Source organism: Oncorhynchus keta, chromosome 18 (genome assembly GCF_023373465.1).
Source record: "Oncorhynchus keta strain PuntledgeMale-10-30-2019 chromosome 18, Oket_V2, whole genome shotgun sequence".
Taxonomy (NCBI): Eukaryota; Metazoa; Chordata; class Actinopteri; order Salmoniformes; family Salmonidae; genus Oncorhynchus; species Oncorhynchus keta.
In genome coordinates, this window is record NC_068438.1 from 48,747,191 (window position 1) to 48,762,989 (window position 15,799).

The following is a 15,799-nucleotide window of genomic DNA, read 5'->3' on the forward strand; positions in this document are numbered from 1 at the left end:
GGAGGCTCAGGGTTGAATGCCTTGCAGGGGGAGGCTCAGGGTTGGATGCGTTTCAGGGGGAGGCTCAGGGTTGAATGCCTTGCAGGGGGAGGCTCAGGGTTGAATGCCTTGCAGGGGGAGGCTCAGGGTTGAATGCCTTGCAGGGGAGGCTCAGGGTTGAATGCCTTGCAGGGGGAGGCTCAGGGTTGAATGCCTTGCAGGGGAGGCTCAGGGTTGAATGCCTTGCAGGGGGAGGCTCAGGGTTGAATGCCTTGCAGGGGAGGCTCAGGGTTGAATGCCTTGCAGGGGGAGGCTCAGGGTTGAATGTGTTTCAGGGGGAGGCTCAGGGTTGAATGCCTTGCAGGGGGAGGCTCAGGGTTGAATGCCTTGCAGGGGGAGGCTCAGGGTTGAATGTGTTTCAGGGGGAGGCTCAGGGTTGAATGGGGGAGGCTCAGGATGGATTTTGTGTTTTGTACTGATGTTTGTGAAAAAGAGACCTGGTCTGTTGAAGTTAAATATATAGAAGGAGAGTATAGTATCAATGAGGAAATACATTTCTCATGTTTCGGCATCGAGGTTCGTAGTTCTGGCTGTTTTTTTTATTCCTGTGTGTTTTCCTGTAGATGCGGACAGAGTTGTATTTCCTGTCCAGTCAGAAGAACCGTGCCAGTCTGTTTGGGATGCCCCTGATCGTTCCCTGTACGGTTCACACCAGTCAGAAGGACCTGTACGATGCTGTCTGGATACAGGTGGCCCGTCTGGCCAGCCCTCTGCCCCCGCAAGAGGCCAGCAACCATGCACAGGACTGGTCAGTACCACACACACCTTTAACCTTTATTTAACCAGGCAAGTCAGTTAAGAACAAACTCTTATTTTCAATGACGGCCTAGGAACAGCGGGTTAACTGCCTGTTCAGGGGCAGAACAACAGATGTGTACCTTGTCAGCTCGGGGGTTTGAACTCGCAACCTTAGTTAGTCCAACGCTCTAACCACTAGGCTACCCTGCCGCCCCACGTTATTGACTGAAGCTGATATTGTTTTGTAGGTTGTTAGTGATGTCATGTGTGTGTTATGCCCTTACTACAGTGATGACAGTATGGGCTACCAGTACCCCTTCACACTGAGGGTGGTGGGGAAGGATGGCAACTCATGTGCCTGGTGTCCCTGGTACAGGTGAGGCCACCATCATCATCATCAAAACACACACTTCTCTTCTATTACTGTATCCATCTCATGTTTGGAAAATGGCGTGTGTGGGGGAAAATGGCGTGTGTGGGGGAAAATGGCGTGTGGGGGAAAATGGCGTGTGTGGGGGAAAATGGCGTGTGTGTGGGTAAATGGCGTGTGTGGGGGAACGGTGTGTGTGGGGGTAAACGGCGTGTGTGGGGGTACCATCTCTGTGCTTCTGCTCGTGTGTGTTACTGTGTGTGTTACTGTGTGTGTTACTGTGTGTTACTGTGTGTGTTACTGTGTGTTACTGTGTGTGTTACTGCTACCAGTCACAGGAGAGGGTGTTCAGGTTCTGCATGCAGGCAGGAGGCTGTCAGTTACGGTGGACTGAATACAGAGGACAGGGCCTGGTAGGATCATTAGTGGTAGGATCGCCTGCATAGCTGATCGACTGGGATCCCGATCAGCCCTGGTAGGACCTCCAGTGGTATGATCATTAGTGGTAGGATCCAGACTTCACAGTGGAGAGGGTAATGGTCACGTAGGATCGATCACCAGTGGGGCTTTCAGTGGTAGGATATAGTGGTAGGCAGGCATGCAGGATCACCAGGCATGGTAGGCATTCAGTTACTGTTTGATTGAATGTTAGAATGGGCATAAGGAATGACAAGAGCGCGTGGTATGATCACCAGTGGTATGATCACCAGTGGTAGGATCATTAGTGGTAGGATCACCAGTGGTAGGATCATTAGTGGTAGGATCACCAGTGGTAGGATCATTAGTGGTAGGATCATTAGTGGTAGGATCATCCAGTGGTAGGATCACCAGTGGTAGGATCATTAGTGGTAGGATCACCAGTGGTAGGATCACCAGTGGTAGGATCACCAGTGGTAGGATCATTAGTGGTAGAATCCACTATCTCATAAACGGCTGACCTCCTGGGCTTTTTACGAACGACGGTCTCTCTGGTTTTCCCGAGAACGGTGCTGCAAACGAAACAAATCCAGTCCTGTGGGCAAAAAAAAACCGCTCGTTGATGAGGGAAGTGGGAGGAGAATGGCAAGAATCGTGCTTACAGGCGGACCACAAACTGATAAATAACGGAGCAGAATCAATCATTCAATCAAATGTATTTATAAAGCCGTTCTTACATCAGCTGATGTCTCAAAAGTGCTGTACAGAAACCCAGCCTAAAACACCCCAAACAGCAAGCAATGCAGGTGTAGAAGCACGGTGGCTAGGAAAAACTCCCTAGAAAGGCCAGAACCTAGGAAGAAACATAGAGAGGAACCAGGCTCTGAGGGGTGGCCAGTCCTCTTCTGGCTGTGCCGGGTGGAGATTATAACAGAACATGAACATGGCCAAGATGTTCAAAAGTTCATAGATGCCCAGCAGGGTCAGATGATAATAATCACAGTGGTTGTAGAGGGTGCAACAGGTCGGCACCTCCAGGAGTAAATGTCAGAACAGCATCTCAGAACACAACTCGTCGGTCCTTGTCACGGAAGGGATATTGCAGCAGACGACCACACTGGGTTCCACTCCCATCCGCTAAAAACAAGAAGAACCGACTCCAGTGGGCACGCGACCACCAACACTGGACAAATTGAGAAGTGGAAAAACATTGCCTGGTCCCCAACGAATCCTAGTCCCTGTTGTGTCATGCTGATGGCAGTCAGGATTGGGCGTAAGCAACATGAGTTCATGGCCCCATCCTGCCTGGTGTCAACGGTACAGGCTGGTGGCGGTGGGGTACTGGTGTGGGGAATGTTTTCCGAGCACACGTTAGGTCCCCTGATACCAATTGAGCAACAGTTGAACTCCACACCTTGTAGAATCCATTCCCTGAAGAATTCGGGCTGTTCTGGAGGCAGAGTTGGATCCGACCCAGTACTAGATGGGTGTACCTAATAAACTGGCCACTGAATGTATATCATATAGCATTTTCTACAGCCCTATACATACTGGAGCAATACAGCCTTACACCTCCCTCTACCAGACAGGAGAGGGTCAGTCATCAGATCCTATAGGAAAAGATTACGTCTACACAGGTGCTGGCGATATGTTGAGTATAGAGAAGCATGATGGCACCAGAGACCTTTACCCAGATCAAATCATATCAAGGCTTCCTATCTACCCTGGCTCTGTCCCTGATCTTAGCAATGTAGTGAGGAGCAGAGTCACAGGCCCCTCTCCATCTGTCCCATCTAACCCCCTTCTCCCTGTCTCTATCTAACCCTCTTCTCCCTGTCTCCATCTAACCTTTTCTCCCTGTCTCCATCTAACCCTCTTCTCCCTGTCTCTCTCTGTTCCGTCTAACCCCCTTCTCCCGGTCCCCATCTGTCCCGTCTAACCCCCTTCTCCCTGTCTATCTGTTCCGTCTAACCCCCTTCTCCCGGTCCCCATCTGTCCCGTCTAACCCCCTTCTCCCTGTCTATCTGTTCCGTCTAACCCCCTTCTCTCCGTCTCTCTCTCTCCAGATAGTAGAGGAGCACTGTAGTGTGCAGCAGAGTCGCAGGGCCCAGGCAGAGCCCATCAGTCTAGACAGTTGTCTGAAGGCCTTCACCAGTGAGGAGGAGCTGGGAGAGGATGAGCTCTACTACTGCTCCAAGTGCAAGACCCACCGCCTGGCCACCAAGAAACTGGACCTGTGGAGGCTGCCGCCTATACTGGTCAGAACACTGACACACACACGCTGTAGTTAGATGTTATGAGGCAGCCACTCATACTGGTCAGAACACTGACACACACACACACACACACTGTAGTTAGATGTTATGAGGCAGCCACTCATACTGGTCAGAACACTGACACACACACACACACTGTAGTTAGATGTTATGAGGCAGCCACTCATACTGGTCAGAACACTGACACACACACACTGTAGTTAGATGTAATGAGGATACCAGATACTAGTGTTGCCCAGTATACCCAAACTTTGCTACTTTTTCGATATGAGGCAGCCATGAAAACTCATATGGTCAGAACACTGACACACACAGCAGCCAGGCATTTGTCACACTGTAGTTAGATGTAATGAGGATACCAGATACTAGTGTTGCCCAGTATACCCAAACTTTGCTACTTTTTCGATATGAGAAGATGAAAAACGGTTCGGTACAAGATGTGTCTCATGTCATGTACGGATTGAGAGGATCTTCTCTAGGGGGCAGTAGTAAGCTAGCCAGGCTATTTGTCTTCTCTCTGGGGCAGTAGTCAGCTAGCCAGGCTGCTTGTCTTCTCTAGGGGGGGTAGTGAGCTAGCCAGGCTAGTTGTCTTCTCTAGGGGGCAGTAGTAAGCTAGCCAGGCTACTTGTGCATGTAGATGACACAGCCCGAGCCACATTTGATAACCCCGAGAATACCATCCCCACAGTGAAGCATGGTGGTGGCAGCATCATGCTGTGGGGATGTTTTTCATCGGCAGGGAAACTGGTCAGAATTGAAGGAATGATGGATGGCACTAAATAAAGGGAAATTCTTGGGGGAAACCTGTTTCAGTCTTCCAGAGATTTGAGACTGGGACGGAGGTTCACCTTCCAGCAGGACAATGACCCTAAGCATACTGCTAAAGCAACACTCGAGTGGTTAAAGGGAAAACATGTAAATGTCTTGGAAAGGCCTAGTCAAAACCCGTGGGGGATAGGTATGCACACAAGTTTTCTGTTGGTTTTTATTTTGTCTTATTTCTTGTTTTCACAATGAAACATATTTTGCATCTTCAAAGTGGTAGGGATGTTGTGTAAATCAAATGATACAATCACCCCAAAAAAAAAAAAAAAATCTATTTTAATTCCAGGTTGTGGGGCAACAAAATAAGAAAAATGCCAACGGGTCAATACCCGTAAACCTAGTGGTCAAACTGACAATTTTTCCAATCGTTTTTCCACCATTCATTTTTCCCATAGTGGATTTTAGAAACACTTAAATATATATACCATTTATCAGACGCTTTTATCCAAAGCGACTTACAGTCATGTGTGCATACATTCTACGTATGGGTGGTCCCGGGGATCGAACCCACTACCCTGGCGTTACAAGCGCCATGCTCTACCAACTGAGCTACAGAAGGACCACTTAAAGTAAGGGCTGTGTTTCGTGAAATGTTTACCCTGGCGTGACGTTTTGAGAACCGTGGAAATCTCTCTCTCTTCTAAAATCCCCGATTGGACAAATGATTGGAACCATTTTCCTGTATGACCGCTGGGTTTTATGGGTATTATGACTTCTACTGTGGTACTCTGTGGTCTGTCAGTATTAGACAGAATGTCGTGACCCCCACCCGCCTTTGGGGAAAACAACCTGTGGTTACCTCTTTTGGCTCACAGCAAAAAAACTAGACTTTTTTCAAGTACAATTTTGTTGTTGTCTGCTTGTTTTAGTAAATAACAAAACTACATTTTAAGAAAAGTACAACATGTCTCAAATGACTATTCAACTTTGCTCCCGAGCGTTTTCACTCCTGAGAAAAACTTGGTCCCGAGGGAAGCCCTAGAATACTATTTTTTTTGACGGTGCTAGCAGCCACGTGACTGAGTGCTAGCTAGCTACCGACCGGAACATTAAGCTTGCCAAGACCAACAACACAAAAAAAACTGACTATAAAGTAGTGAGTGGTAGTAAGTAGTGAGTTACAAACAGATTATACTTAAACAAGTTAAATATCTTACTTGTGAGGAAATGTTTTCCACAAAAACAGATTGTATTTACGTGTAGCCTACTTGGACTGGTCCCCACATTTCCAACTCTCTCATCTGTACTTTACCTTTTTATAATATTTATATATTTGTCAACTTTTACATCACTACATTACCCAAAAAAGGTCATGTACTTTTTACTCCGTACAATTTTCCTGACACCCAAAAGTACTCGTTTCATTTTGAGTGGAAAATGGTCCAATTCACACACTTACCAAGAGAACATCCCTGGTCATCCCTACTGCCTCTGATCTGGTGGACTCACTTACCAAGAGAACATCCCTGGTCATCCCTACTGCCTCTGATCTGGAGGACTCACTAAACAGAGAACATCCCTGGTCATCCCTACTGCCTCTGATCTGGAGGACTCACTAAACAGAGAACATCCCTGGTCATCCCTACTGCCTCTGATCTGGAGGACTCACTAAACAGAGAACATCCCTGGTCATCCCTACTGCCTCTGATCTGGAGGACTCACTAAACAGAGAACATCCCTGGTCATCTCTACTGCCTCTGAACTGACTGTCTCACTAAACAGAGAACATCCCTGGTCATCCCTACAGCCTCTGATCTGACTGTCTCACTAAACAGAGAACATCCCTGGTCATCCCTACTGTCTCTGATCTGACTGTCTCACTAAACAGAGAACATCCCTGGTCATCCCTACAGCCTCTGATCTGGCGGACTCACTAAACCGAGAACATCCCTGGTCATCCCTACTGCCTCTGATCTGGAGGACTCACTAAACAGAGAACATCCCTGGTCATCCCTACAGCCTCTGATCTGGCGGACTCACTAAACCGAGAACATCCCTGGTCATCCCTACTGCCTCTGATCTGGAGGACTCACTAAACAGAGAACATCCCTGGTCATCCCTACTGCCTCTGAACTGGAGGACTCACTAAACAGAGAACATCCCTGGTCATCCCTACTGCCTCTGATCTGGAGGACTCACTAAACAGAGAACATTCCTGGTCATCCCTACTGCCTCTGATCTGGCGGACTCACTAAACAGAGAGCATCCCTGGTCATCCCTACTGCCTCTGATCTGGAGGACTCACTAAACAGAGAACATCCCTGGTCATCCCTACTGCCTCTGATCTGGAGGACTCACTAAACAGAGAAACATCACTGGTCATCCCTACTGCTTCTGATCTGGCGGACTCACTAAACAGAGAACATCCCTGGTCATCCCTACTGCCTCTGATCTGGAGGACTCACTAAACAGAGAACATCCCTGGTCATCCCTACTGCCTCTGATCTGGAGGACTCACTAAACAGAGAACATCCCTGGTCATCCCTACTGCCTCTGATCTGGAGGACTCACTAAACAGAGAACATCCCTGGTCATCCCTACTGCCTCTGATCTGGAGGACTCACTAAACAGAGAACATCCCTGGTCATCCCTACTGCCTCTGATCTGGAGGACTCACTAAACAGAGAAACATCACTGGTCATCCCTACTGCCTCTGATCTGGCGGACTCACTAAACAGAGAACATCCCTGGTCATCCCTACTGCCTCTGATCTGGAGGACTCACTAAACAGAGAACATCCCTGGTCATCCCTACTGCCTCTGATCTGGAGGACTCACTAAACAGAGAAACATCACTGGTCATCCCTACTGCCTCTGATCTGGCGGACTCACTAAACAGAGAACATCCCTGGTCATCCCTACTGTCTCTGATCTGGAGGACTCACTAAACAGAGAAACATCACTGGTCATCCCTACTGCCTCTGATCTGGCGGACTCACTAAACAGAGAGCATCTCTGGTCATCCCTACTGTCTCTGATCTGGAGGACTCACTAAACAGAGAACATCCCTGGTCATCACTACTGCCTCTGATCTGGAGGACTCACTAAACAGAGAACATCCCCGGTCATCCCTACTGCCTCTGATCTGGAGGACTCACTAAACAGAGAACATCCCTGGTCATCCCCACTGCCTCTGATCTGGAGGACTCACTAAACAGAGAAACATCACTGGTCATCCCTACTGCCTCTGATCTGGAGGACTCACTAAACAGAGAAACATCACTGGTCATCCCTACTGCCTCTGATCTGGCGGACTCACTAAACAGAGAACATCCCTGGTCATCCCTACTGCCTCTGATCTGGAGGACTCACTAAACAGAGAACATCCCTGGTCATCCCTACTGCCTCTGATCTGGAGGACTCACTTACCAAGAGAACATCCCTGGTCATCCCTACTGCCTCTGATCTGGAGGACTCACTAAACAGAGAACATCCCTGGTCATCCCTACAGCCTCTGATCTGGTGGACTCACTAAATAGAGAACATCCCTGGTCATCCCTACTGCCTCTGATCTGGAGGACTCACTTACCAAGAGAACATCCCTGGTCATCCCTACTGCCTCTGATCTGGTGGACTCACTAAACAAAGAACATCCCTGGTCATCCCTACTGCCTCTGATCTGGCGGACTCACTAAACAGAGAACATCCCTGGTCATCCCTACTGCCTCTGATCTGGTGGACTCACTTACCAAGAGAACATCCCTGGTCATCCCTACTGCCTCTGATCTGGCGGACTCACTAAACAGAGAACATCCCTGGTCATCCCTACTGCCTCTGATCTGGAGGACTAACTTACCAAGAGAACATCCCTGGTCATCCCTACTGCCTCTGATCTGGAGGACTCACTAAACAGAGAACATCCCTACTGCCTCTGATCTGGTGGACTCACTAAACAGAGAACATCCCTGATCATCCCTACTGCCTCTGATCTGGAGGACTCACTTACCAAGAGAACATCCCTGGTCCTCCAGGGGGTACCGGTACAGAGTCATTGTGCGGGGCACCGGTGTCGAGGTAATTGAGGTAATATGTACTCACTAAACACAAATGCTTTGTTTTGTAAATTGTGTTGGAGTGTGCCCCCGGCTATCGTGCCGTCTGGTTTGCATAATATAAGGAATTTGAAATGGTTTATACTTTTGATACTTAAGTACACTTTCATATTATAGTTATAGATCATATTATAGTGTATAGATTTATTTTTTTATTTTATTTCACCTTTATTTAACCAGGTAGGCTAGTTGAGAACAAGTTCTCATTTGCAACTGCGACCTGGCCAAGATAAAGCATAGCAGTGTGAACAGACAACACAGAGTTACACATGGAGTAAACAATTAGCAAGTCAATAACACAGTAGAAAAAAATGGGCAGTCTATATACAATGTGTGCAAAAGGCATGAGGAGGTAGGCGAATAGATACTTAAGTACAGGCCAGCAGCGTACCACCCTGCATCCCACTGCTGACTTGCTTCTGAAGCGAAGCAGGGATGGTCCTGTCGGTCACTGGATGGGAGACCAGATGCTGCTGGAAGAGGTGTTGGAGGGCCAGTAGGAGGCACTCTTTTCCTCTAGTCTAAAAAAAAAAAAATATCCCAATGACCCAGGGCAGTGATGGTGGGTGCTCCTTTTTGGCGTGTTTTTGGCGTGTTTTGTTATTTCTGTATGAAAAAAAGAGTTGACTCGTTGACCCCCATTTGTAAATTAATATTTGTTTTTTCCAATTTATGGCCGTGGTCGAGGGGAATTATTTATTACGTGAATATCGACTCGGAGTAAGGGGAATAATAGTCGAATGCCATGCGAGCCAATCAGAAACAAATATTCAATGCTGTGGTATAATTAGCTATAATGAATCATAGGTCTAATAAATATCATGTCATATGACCTAATATGTCCATAGATTAGCAAATTAACCCCTGATATGTATCAAATAAAAAATTTTAAATAGTTAAGATTTATTTTCTATGCTCTGCGTCTCAGGAATGGTTTTGCATAAGGAACATTTAAGATATTCTTGTATTAATCGTGTTTTATTTGTTAAAAGAACTGAATATAGAACACATTCTGTGTGTTGTTTTAGTTGGTCAACCACTTATCAACACGTTGTTCAATGTTTAGAAAAGTAAAGCTCAGTGGTTATTCACTGATTTTAAGATAATAGGATTTCTTTTCTTTCTTTCTTTACTTTCTTTTCTTTTTTTTGCTGTGGTTTCAAATATTGTTTATGTATTGCGTTTTGGTATTGAGTATCGTGATACTATACCAGGTATTGAAGTAAGAATTCTGGTATTGTGACAACACTACCAGATACTGTAGTTAGATGTTATGATGCTAGCAGGTACTGTAGTTAGATGTTATGATGCTAGCAGGTACTGTAGTTAGATGTTATGATGCTAGCAGGTACTGTAGTTAGATGTTATGATGCTAGCAGGTACTGTAGTTAGATGTTATGATGCTAGCAGGTACTGTAGTTAGATGTTATGATGCTAGCAGGTACTGTAGTTAGATGCTATAATGCTAGCAGGTACTGTAGTTAGATGTTATGATGCTAGCAGGTACTGTAGTTAGATGTTATGATGCTAGCAGGTACTGTAGTTAGATGTTATGATGCTAGCAGGTACTGTAGTTAGATGCTATGATGCTAGCAGGTACTGTAGTTAGATGTTATGATGCTAGCAGGTACTGTAGTTAGATGTTATGATGCTAGCAGGTACTGTAGTTAGATGTTATGATGCTAGCATGTACTGTAGTTAGATGTTATGATGCTAGCAGGTACTGTAGTTAGATGCTATGATGCTAGCAGGTACTGTAGTTAGATGTTATGATGCTAGCAGGTACTGTAGTTAGATGTTATGAGGAAGTAGTGCTCTATAGAGAATAGGGTGCCATTTGGGAGGTACCTTTAAGTTTTTCAGAACATCCACAAGATGGGGCACATGATACACTACTACATAGCACCCAGCCTCACTACATAGCACCCAGCCTCAATACATAGCACCCACCATCACTACATAACAGCCACCATCACTACATAGCACCCAGCCTCACTACATAGCACCCAGCCTCACTACATAACACCCATACAGCACCCAGCCTCACTACATAGCACCCAGCCTCACTACATAGCACCCAGCCTCACTCACTACATAGCACCCACCATCAGCCACCATCACTACATAGCACCCAGCCTCACTACATAGCATCCCAGCCTCACTACATAGCACCCACCATCACTACATAGCACCCAGCCTCACTACATAGCAGCCACCATCACTACATAGCACCCAGCCATCACTACATAGCACCCAGCCATCACTACATAGCACCCAGCCTCAATACATAGCACCCAGTCTCATAGCAGCCACCATCACTACATAGCAGCCACCATCACCAGCACCCATCACTACATAGCACCCACCATCACTACATAGCAGCCCCAGCCTCACTACATAGCACCCACCATCACTACATAGCACCCACCATCACCCACCATCACTACATAGCACCCAGCCTCACTACATAGCACCCAGCCTCACTAGCACCCAGCCTCACTACATAGCACCCAATACATAGCACCCAGCCTCACCTACATAACAGCCACCATCACTACATAGCACCCAGCCACCATCACTACATAGCACCCAGCACCCACCATCACTACATAGCACCCAGCCTCACTACATAGCACCCACCTCACTACATAGCACCCACCATCACCACATAGCACCCACCACCACTACATAGCACCCACCCACCTCACCACCATCACTACATAGCACCCCCAGCCTCACTACATAGCACCCACCATCACTACATAGCACCCACCATCACTACATAGCACCCACCATCACTACATAGCAGCCACCATCACTACATAGCACCCACCACACCAGCACCCAGCCTCACTACATAGCACCCACCTCACTACATAGCACCCACCTCACTACATAGCAGCCACCATCACTACATAGCACCCAGCCTCAATACCCACCATCAACATAGCACCCACCACCACCATAGCACCCACCACCACTACATAGCACTACATAGCACCCAGCCTCACTACATAGCACCCACCATCACTACATAGCACCCACCACCACTACATAGCACCCACCACCACTACATAGCACCCACCATCACTACATAGCACCCACCACCACTACATAGCACCCACCACCACTACATAGCACCCACCACCACTACATAGCACCCACCACCACTACATAGCACCCACCACCACTACATAGCACCCACCACCACTACATAGCACCCACCACCACAGCCACCACTACATAGCACCCACCATCACTACATAGCACACCACCATCACTACATAGCACCCACCATCAGCACCCACCACATAGCACCCACCACCACTACATAGTACCCACCACCACTACATAGCACCCACCACCACTACATAGCACCCACCACCACTACATAGCACCCACCACCACTACATAGCACCCACCACCACTACATAGCACCCAGCCTCACTACATAGCACCCACCATCACTACATAGCACCCACCATCACTACATAGCACCCACCACCACTACATAGCACCCACCACCACTACATAGCACCCACCATCACTACATAGCACCCACCACCACTACATAGCACCCACCACCACTACATAGCACCCACCACCACTACATAGCACCCACCATCACTACATAGCACCCACCACCACTACATAGCACCCACCACCACTACATAGCACCCACCATCACTACATAGCACCCACCATCACTACATAGTACCCACCATCACTACATAGCACCCACCACCACTACATAGCACCCACCATCACTACATAGCACCCACCATCACTACATAGCACCCACCACCACTACATAGCACCCACCACCACTACATAGCACCCTGCACCACTACATAGCACCCACCATCACTACATAGCACCCACCACCACTACATAGCACCCACCACCACCACATAGCACCCCACCTACATAGCACCCACCACCACTACATAGCACCCACCACCACCCACCACCACTACATAGCACCCACCACCACTACATAGCACCCTGCACACCATAGCACCCCCACCACTACATAGCACCCTGCACCACTACATAGCACCCACCACCACTACATAGCACCCACCATCACTACATAGCACCCACCACCCACTACATAGCACCCTGCACCACTACATAGCACCCACCACCACTACATAGCACCCACCACCACTACATAGCACCCACCATCACTACATAGCACCCACCACCACTACATAGCCCACCACCCATAGCACCCACCACCACTACATAGCACCCAGCATCACTACATAGCACCCACCACCACTACATAGCACCCACCACCACTACATAGCACCCACCATCACTACATAGTACCCACCATCACTACATAGTACCCACCATCACTACATAGCACCCACCACCACTACATAGTACCCACCATCACTACATAGCAGCCACCACCACTACATAGCACCCAGCCTCACTACATAGCAGCCACCATCACTACATAGTATGACTGAAACACAGTAAACTTTACACCACTATTTCCTGTATTATTATTATTTATTAAAAGAGCAAGAGCTCATAATCAGCAATGTAAACAGACGTGTCCTCATCCATGTTTCATATTAGTTGATGTTGTTGCTTGGCTCTGCGTTGCAGATAGTACACCTGAAGAGGTTCCAGTTTGTGAACGGCCGCTGGATCAAGTCTCAGAAGATCGTCCAGTTTCCCAGAGAGAGGTTTGACCCTAGTGTTTACCTGGCTCCCCGGGAGGCGGGGCTTAACGGGCTACACAGTCTGCAGAGCCGCAGCGAGGGGGAGGAGCTACTGAGGATAGGAGGAGGAGAAACGGTCTCCTCCATCTCCGCCCCTGCTGGGTTCCTCAACATCCTCAAAGGTCTGATGTCATCCTGTCTACATCCCAAATGGCACCCTATTCCCCTTTATAGTGCATAGTCCCTATGGACCCTGGTCAAATGTAGTGCACTATATAGGGAATAGGGTGCCATCTGTCTCGCTCCTGGTTGTGTTTCATTACTTCACCTGTCTCAAGTGACTGTTGCTTCCAAGTCCCTGATTAGCTTGATGATAGCGATCAGTGATCTGCAGTAGTTTCCCATTGTTAAACAAACCAGTCATTCAGAAAGAGATAATAAAACGCACAGAAACAACTGAAACCAGAGCAAACATATATTTACTTCTATTCATAGTGCACAATACACCACATAGCCCATATACACAGGAAGAATGAGGTCAAGTTGTTTTACTGAGCCTCGCTCTCTTTCTCTCTCTCTCTCTTTCTTTCTCTCTCTCTCTTTCTCTCTCTTTCTCTCTGTCTCTCTCTCTCTTTCTCTCTCTTTCTGTATCTCTCTCTCTTTCTCTCTCTCTCTTTCTCTCTCTTTCTTTCTCTCTCTTTCTATCTCTCTCTGTCTCTCTGTCTGTCTCTCTCTCTCTGTCTCTCTCTCTCTCTCCACAGCCTCTCCTGCTTCAGGCAGGAAGTCAGCCCCTCCCTCTTCCATCAGTTGTACCAGCAGCCCCTGCAGCAGCCCCAAGACAGGAGGAGGGTCAGGGAGCACAGGCCACAGACAGACCCGCCTCAGGCTTCCCCAGCTGGGCAGCCGCCACCGCCTCTCCAACAGCAAGGAGAACCTGGAGGGTAGTACCAGGGAGGGGGGCAGCGACTCCGACACCGAGCCCAGGGAGGGAAGACTGCAGGCGGACACGGAGGGTGGGCTCGTGGGAGTGAGGAGCGAGCCGGAGATGTCCACCACAGACGCGTTTAGCAGCCTCAGTGACGTCATCGTGATGAACGGGGACAGCGGTGGCTATAGCGACGGGCTACAGCGCACGGAGGCCAGTACGGCGCCCAGCACGAACCTAGAGACACCCACCACCACCCTTCTGCACCAAAGAGACAACAGCCTGGAGAACATCTACAACTTGTATGCAATTTCAGTAAGTGCTTCCAAAACTTCTTGGAGGTTAGCCTCCTAACCTATACCTCGGGAAGTTAGGAATTAGTTTAATATATTATCAATATAGTTAGTTTATGTATAGTTTAATATAGTTCGTTTTATATAGATATAGTTATATATTTTGGGTTCCGAATGACTCTAGAAGGTTGGTGTAGATTAGAAAGCCGCTCTGTCCCAAATGGCACCCTATTCCCTATATAGTACACTACTTTTGACCAGGGCTAGCACCCTATTCCCTATATAGTACACTACTTTTGACCAGGGCTAGCACCCTATTCCCTATATAGTACACTACTTTTGACCAGGGCTAGCACCCTATTCCCTATATAGTACACTACTTTTGACCAGGGCTAGCACCCTATTCCCTATATAGTACACTACTTTTGACCAGGGCTAGCACCCTATTCCCTATATAGTACACTACTTTTGACCAGGGCTAGCACCCTATTCCCTATATAGTTATATAGTACACTACTTTTGACCAGGACCAGCACCCTATTCCCTATATAGTACACTACTTTTGACCAGGGCTAGCACCCTATTCCCTATATCGTATACTACTTTTGCGCATGGCCCATATTGTGTTATTTAATAGGTGGTTCTCTCTCTCTCTCCACAGTGCCATTCAGGTATCATGGGAGGAGGACATTATGTGACCTATGCCAAAAACCCCAACAACAAATGGTACTGTTACAACGACAGCAGCTGTAAGGTAAGAACACACACACACACACACACACACACACACACACACACACACACACACACACACACACACACACACACACACACACACACACACTCATCCTCTACTGATCGTCAATATAATCTAGCAAACCAATTAGTCACTTTAAAGACTAGACAATCTCTTTTCAAGTGCGTGCTTGTTTGCCGTGTCCTCCCTAGGAAGTGCACTCAGAGGAGATGGACACGGACTCCGCCTACATCCTGTTCTATGAGCAGCAGGCGGTGGACTTCTCTCAGTTCCTGCCAAAGACTGACGGCAAGAAGATGGCCGACACCACTAGCATGGACGAGGACTTTGAGTCTGACTACAAGAAGTACTGTGTCCTGCAGTGATCAGGATAACACCCTCGACCCACCCACCCACCTCCTCCTCAACACTCTGCCTGTGACTCTGAAC

General features: G+C 47.9%; 1 protein-coding gene across 1 annotated transcript in view; it reads left to right on the plus strand.

Moving 5' to 3' along the window:
- LOC118374816 (ubiquitin carboxyl-terminal hydrolase 32-like) overlaps nt 1–15,767 on the plus strand; it is a 177,446-nt gene extending 161,679 nt beyond the window's left edge. The window contains exons 27-33 of the mRNA XM_052468909.1: nt 603–787; nt 1,067–1,153; nt 3,537–3,822; nt 13,340–13,577; nt 14,157–14,635; nt 15,275–15,367; nt 15,562–15,767. Coding sequence (XP_052324869.1) covers nt 603–787; nt 1,067–1,153; nt 3,537–3,822; nt 13,340–13,577; nt 14,157–14,635; nt 15,275–15,367; nt 15,562–15,735 — 1,542 coding nt within the window. The 3' untranslated portion in view covers nt 15,736–15,767. The remainder of the gene's footprint in view (nt 1–602; nt 788–1,066; nt 1,154–3,536; nt 3,823–13,339; nt 13,578–14,156; nt 14,636–15,274; nt 15,368–15,561) is intronic.
- Nucleotides 15,768–15,799: the final 32 nt, after the last annotated feature.